Source organism: Belonocnema kinseyi, chromosome 7 (genome assembly GCF_010883055.1).
Source record: "Belonocnema kinseyi isolate 2016_QV_RU_SX_M_011 chromosome 7, B_treatae_v1, whole genome shotgun sequence".
In the NCBI taxonomy this organism is placed as follows: domain Eukaryota; kingdom Metazoa; phylum Arthropoda; class Insecta; order Hymenoptera; family Cynipidae; genus Belonocnema; species Belonocnema kinseyi.
The window spans coordinates 96276953-96283938 of record NC_046663.1 but is presented as its reverse complement, the minus strand read 5'-3'; the positions used below and the strand labels follow the sequence as shown (position 1 = coordinate 96283938).

Genomic DNA, 6986 nt, shown 5'->3' with positions numbered 1-6986 from the left:
AAACTATATATGCTATCATCCAGTCATGGTCAAATCTATTTCGGGACACAGAAAGGAACGGTAAAAATTCAGTATAAAAAAAGATGACTAAAGATGGTAAAGAACTGAGAAAAAAATGTCAGAACAATTCCTTCATCTTTATTCACTATTCATTAAGAATCATAGGGATGATTGAGCACTATTGCACCAGTAACTACATATTCACTGCAAACATTGTTTTCTTAAATGATCTTTCCCCTCCTCTATAATTTCAGCCACTTATGAATAACCAATAACTCCTGAACAACAGAGACAAATTTAATCCCACAAATTGATTGAAATCAGAAAGAAGGGTGAACAAAGTCCCCGATGTCCCCCTTAGATCTAAAAAGCCTTCCTCGATTCACTTTTACCTGCAAAAAGCAATAAAGGAATTGGCGTTATTGGATGTGGAAAGATCAGGTCCAGTTCGTTTAGGCAAGGGGAGGAGCAATCGTTTCGAATTTGTTGGAGGGTCATTAGGCCCCCTGGCCCTTACACGACTGTTGAGCAAGGATCAAGCGAGAGAGCATGAGATGAAAGGGGGAATGGGGTAAGGAAACATGTCTCCCCCCTCACTCTCTAGCACGTGCAGTGATAAGTCGCCTCTCTCGTCGTGCTTACGTAAGAAAGACGTATACCTCCCGTCTATTCAAGGGATCAAGGCGAACCGGTAGGTGGTTAGGTTGTTAGGTACCACTAGCACTGACACACATGTTGCAAGGCCCCGGCCAGACCTGCCAAACTGCCTAGTGCCAGGCCGGAAACGACAACCCCGCTTCTCGTCGACCCTCCTTTTCCTCCTTCTCGTCAAACTCTGCCTCTGTTACAACCACTGCCCCACCCTCACCTTCTTTTTGCCTCCATGCCCCCGCACCCAGTACAGCATTTTAGCATTGCCAACTAGACTCTGTTTCTGTTACAACTACCTCCGCAGCTGCCGATGCGAACGAACATGAAAGCGGCCCGTTTGACGAAGCAAAATCCAACTATATTTCGCGTCTTAGGCTTTCAATCCAAGATTTCAACTCCTACAGTTGAAGATTACTTTGTGAGAGACGAACTCAGGTGATGACATCGACTTTCGTGGTCTTTTAGTTCAGCAATAAAGATTTCATATCTGCTGTAATTTTTAATGTACATGTTGGGTGGGTAATTGAAGTAGGTGTTGCAACAGTACTAATGGCTCTCGTACAAGTATGGAGAGGTGGAGAAAATTAAAATTGTAGGCAAGGTCGTCAAAGGTACAAAATAGGTCAAGTTAGATTATTTTCTTTTGAAAAAATTTCAATTGGTATTCTAATAAAAAATCCTGACATGTATCATCAATACTTGATAGTGATTTCTTCAACTCGAATCAGTGTTCATTAACCCCTTCGTTGGCATAGAGAATTCGACAAATGTGCCCAAAATGGCAGGAAAATTTGTTATCCTGAAAATTTGTATCCTGAGGTTTTTGGGGTCGTTGAATCCGAATATGAAGTCAAATTTTGGAAATCCAAAATGGCGGATCCAATATGGCGGGCAAAAATGCAAAAAACTGCTCAGTTTGGATTAATCTTAGTACTTACGGGTTTCTGGGGTCGCCGAACCCAAAAGTGAAGTCAAAATTTAAAATGCCGGACAAAAATATCTGCAAATTAAAGTTTTCGAATTTTGACTTGAAATTCTGATTCAGCGATCCCAAAAACCCGTAAGTACCGAGATTGATCCAAATCGAGGCATTTTTTTGTATTTTTGTCCACCATATTAGATCCGCCATTTTGAATTTTTGAATTTTGACTTCAGATTCGGATTCAGCAACCCCAAAAACCCCCGAGTAAGACTTGAATGCAAAATTGGAGCAAGTTAAATAGGCGAAAAGAAGTTTGACGCATTTAGCGTCAATGCCACACAGGACACGGATAATTTGGACGCATTTTGCGTCAATGCCAACGAAGGGGTTATGAATTGTCATTACAGCATCTGTAACCAGTACTATAAATAGAACATCTTAATTATAGAATGTCCTGCATTGAGTTTATCCACCACTTTTCCGGCATTGTAGCTTTTATTTGAAGATTTCAAATCTACTGGAATTTGTGATGAATATGTTGCGTGAGTGATTGAAGTTAGTGTAGCAATAGTGCTGGTGGCTCTTGATCAACTATGGACAGAGTTGGGGAAAATGAAAATTATAGGAAAGGTATAGGTTACAATGTCCTAACATGAATGGATAATATTTTATATTATTTTATTCATCTCTAATAAGTGTTTATCAAGAATTTTCATTGCAACATTTATAACAACTATTATAAAAAGCACATCTTAATCGATACATATCGTCATTCATTGAGTTTATATCCACCACTTTTCTGGTCTTCTAATCAGAGATGGAGATTTTTAATCTTCTGTGATTCGCGATTTGCATATTGAGTGAATGATTGAAGTAGATGTTGCAATAGCGCTGATAGCTCATGATCAACTACGAATAGATTTGAAGAAAATTATAGGACATGTACAAAATTAGGTCAAGTTAAATCATTTTATTTTGATGACACTTTAATTATGATATTCTGATATAAAATCCAGACGTGGATTATTAATAATCGATATATAACATATTAATGTTGCAGTGTCGAACAGGGTATAATATAAAAAATTGCTGTTGAAGCTATGTCTATTACTTGTCTTAAGACCAGTGACACCAATAATTAATACAGCTTTAACGATAATTTTTTAATATTTGATAGTGTTTTCCTCATTTCTTATTAGAGTTTATCAAGAATTATCATTACAACATCTGTAACCAATCCTATAGACAAAACATCTCAATCACAAAATGTTGTCATTCATTGACTTTATCCACTAATTACCTATTCCTGTAGTTTAGAGATGAAGATTTCAAATCTATAGTGTAATTTGTGATTTACATGTTGACTGGATGATTTAAGTAGTAGGTGCAGCAGGTCTGATATCTCTTGATCAAGTAGGGATAGAGTTGGTGAAAATTATAGAAACGGTACAGGATTAGTTCAAGTTAGATCACTTTCTTTTAATGATACTTCAATTCTGATGTTCCAATATCAATTTCTGATTTAGAATATGAATATTTAATAAATATAGGTGGTTTCATCATTTCTAATTAGAGTTTATTTATAATTGTCATTCTGTCGACTTCATTTACCACTTGCCTGCATTTTTACTTTAAAAATGAATATTTCAAAACTGCCAATAACGATTTTATCTTTCGGAACCAAATAAGTTGACTTTTGAATACTATGTTTGAGCAACGGGGGGGGGGGGGGGGGGGGGGGGGGGGGGGGGGCTGTCACATATCTCAACGGTTACATCCAATTTCTGCAAATGTGTATATCTCGTTAATAGAACTTAAAAAAGGCAAATATTTCTCTTCGCACAAACTTTAATATGTACTATTAATTTAAGATTAATTTCAAACTTACTTTGTCGACAGGATGTCAGTGAAATAATATATTAAATTATTACCGAGTTTACTTAAAATAGGTTGAATTTTCTGACTGCATATTATGAATTCAAAGTAGATTAAACTGACGCCCAAAGAATTCGAGCGAATTCAATGTAGTTATACTTATGAGTTCCAGAGTAATTAACCCCCTTGCTACACTGATCATAGTTCTAGCTCTATCTGAGCAAGTGTCCACTATCATATCACCCAGCATAGTTGTAATTCTCTAAGAGATATTTTTATGAACCGTGTTTCAATCTTTCGCATATGCCTATGTCCTACATACGGAGGCCAATTATAATTCCGAAACAACAGCTCTAAACTTATCCTTAAAAACCTTATCTTTAAAGGAAATGCTGAATACAATTTAAATAAATTATCTCGCGTTGATGAAACTCATTTTTATGAGATTGCAGATATCATCAGACAATGAAAAAAGGATGATTTTAATTTTAATAAATATTTATCAATTCAAATATGCCATTGAAAGAATTTTGACATAAGGTCAACCAACTTATATATTCAAATTTTCCAATTTTAGCTACAATTTCAAGCATTATTAACTTCTCTAGTGTAACTATTTTAGACACATGCGCAAGTCAGCTTGTCCTTGATATTTGCGGGATTCTTTGCGGTGCAACTTCCGGAAACAGATAGGAATGAAGAAGAGGGGACGGTTATGGCGATCTTTTGTCTTTCTAATACGAGCGAAGATTCATCCAACCATTCAAGTGGGCAAATCGCTATACAGAAGATGCGGCTATGTATGTGTAAAAAGAAGAAAGAGTAGTAAAGAAGGGAAAGGAAGGGGGATTTGAGCATGGGAACCGGCAGATATTGCATCCGAGATCGAAACGACCAAGCCAAAACGTCGCGTCGGTAGGTTATTTGGTAGGTTGTTGCCAGGCTGTGGTTCTTATTATTTATGCACTCTGGCCACGTCGGTGGTTTTCTGACGTCATAAGACACGTTACCGTCATCTTGTTTTCACGTGGATAGGCTCCAGATGCTTAGAGGCACCGTTTGGAGATCATTGGAAATTCATCTTCCGGAGAAGCGAGATTCCTAGAAGAAATGGCGCCAAGGATCTGCAATATACATCCCTCTTTCTATCATTTTGCCATTTTTCCATGACAAAGTGTCATGAATTCCAGAGTTCATCTCGACGCGTCCAAATAACAAGGTTCTATCTCAAGACGCTGGGTCCATTCAATTTGTGAGACAATTATCTGACTTGATTCGCCACTGAGCTAGAACGTTTTTATCTGGACTCGCGAGTTAGGACCTTGTCACTTAGGGGCGTCTATCTGTTTCTGAATTAATTTCAGTGTGGTAGTAATCTTAAACTATAGAACTTGAATTTGGTTCAGACACTTAAGCTTAGTTAATTTAATAGTCATTAACGTTGAATTAGTAAGAATTCACTTTAAATCAATTGGAATTCAGTTCGAATTGATTGGAATTAACATCAACCCCATAATAATTTACTTTTAAATATTTAAAATTATCAAAAAACCGGCCAAAATTCAAACTGAATTAGTAAGAAATCTCATTAAATTAATCAAAATTCTTACTGATTCAATGTGAACTTGTATCGGTTTCATGTGAATTCTAATTAATTCAAAGTGAATTATTATAGGTTAATGAGAATTCTAATTAGTGAAAATTTATAATCCCAATCACTTTTGGGTGAATTCCGTATGCTTTCATGCGAAGTCCTACTGATTCTGTATGAACTTTTATTGGTTTCATGCGAATTTCAATTAGTCTAGTGTTACGGAATTTCCCGTAATATTAACGGGTAAATTATAGTACTTGGGCTATTATTACAAAATTTTCCGTAATTAACGACCTACTGTCTATGGCCTGACTTTCGATAGGTATAAGTCATATAGGCTTGGTTTTTAAGGAGTACCTATACTTATTTTCCTGAATAGTTAATATGAATGTCAAATACATTTTTATTTGACTCCCTAAGCTATTAATAAACTATAGGTAAAAGATACATTAGCAATGTCGTTCTTTAATCGTCCAAGTAATCAGATAGCAATAAATTTCTTTATTAGGTCAGAGAACACACCATATATGATAGAGTAACATGAGAGATTGCAATGCCAATATCAGTAGATATGAAGTATTAATTACAGTATTGATCGATTGCTGTCCATATGAGATAGGTTCCCATCAAATGTATTGTTCTAGCTTAAACTGTACCCTACCCTACCCTACACCTTGGATGAGTATAGTATCTTATATTGAATCAAGTAAGATTCAAATGAATTGGCCTTGAAGTCTTCTTAAATTCAGCTTGAGTTCTCCTAAAAATTGATTAAATTTACTTGTAGGGGCCATTCGAAAGCTACAACTCACTGCTAGGCGTGGGGAAAACAGATTTTGTGAAGCAATTTCATGCTGAATTCCATGAACTCTATGGATCCCGTGAACTCTTTAAAGTCTTTGAATTCTGTAAATGGTTTGAATTCTTTAAACTTTTTTCCGTCGCTTTGTTTAAGAGAACATTATTGTTAGAAATTGAAACCATGAAACCACTCATTCAAATTACTATTAAAATAAAAAAAAATGTCTACTACGGAAGGTTGAAGATCAAACGAATTCGAACTTTATTTAAAACTGAAAAAACTGATAATTACTAAGAATTGTGATAATGAAACTTATTTATACTTAAATCCCTTAAAATTTCAATTATGTTAAACGAATTTAAAACATTTAAAAATTAAATATTTTCAAACTGTTGATTATATTTGTTTAAATTCAATAATTTTGACTATAATTGCAAAATTAAAGCTTATGAAAGGAAAAAAATCTTAAGGCTTGAATTTGTGAAGTTATTGTCTTATATTTTAATTTTTTTAAATTTATTCTAGAGTCCTTTATTTCAAAATTGTTTATTAAAAATTCTTTGAAATAAAATTGTGCAACAATTATGTCTTTCAGTTTTGGTATGCTACGATTTCAAAGAATTTAAATGCACACAATTTTGTTCGTTTCAATTTAAAAATAACAAATTTAGAATATTTGAATCTAAATTTATTAACTTTAATACTTGATGAAATTAAAACCAAAACAAATTATAATATTTCAATCTAAAAGTATTCAGTTTAAAATTGACTATAAAGGCTTTTACTATGAACTTTTGCAATTTTGAAAGATTTAATAGTGAAATTGTCCTGGAATTTTTGATGTATGAGTTCAAATCTACGAAACTGTGAAATTGGAAATCTCAAAAAATGTACAAATTTGAACCGACTATTTTCAAAACTTAAGATTTAGAATTTTGAAGCGAAAAAAAATTAGTTTCAAGGCCTCAAAAATTAAATTGTTTCAGAATTGCGTGTATTCAAAACCTATACATTTAAATTTAGATTGAAAATTGTTAAAGATGATAAATACGAGGGTGGATTGATAAGTTTCCGGCCTGACCAAGAGATGGCGCCACTAGGCCTACCTTGAGGTGGCGTTCTATAGTACCATCCTTAGATAG

General features: G+C 34.5%; 1 protein-coding gene across 1 annotated transcript in view; it reads left to right on the top strand.

Annotated features, from left to right (window-relative positions):
• The first annotated feature begins 2125 nt into the window (after positions 1-2125).
• LOC117176812 overlaps positions 2126-6986 on the top strand; it is a 23220-nt gene continuing 18359 nt past the window's right edge. The window contains exon 1 of the mRNA XM_033367129.1: positions 2126-2203. Within this exon, the coding sequence (XP_033223020.1) occupies positions 2167-2203 (37 nt within the window). The 5' untranslated portion in view covers positions 2126-2166. The remainder of the gene's footprint in view (positions 2204-6986) is intronic.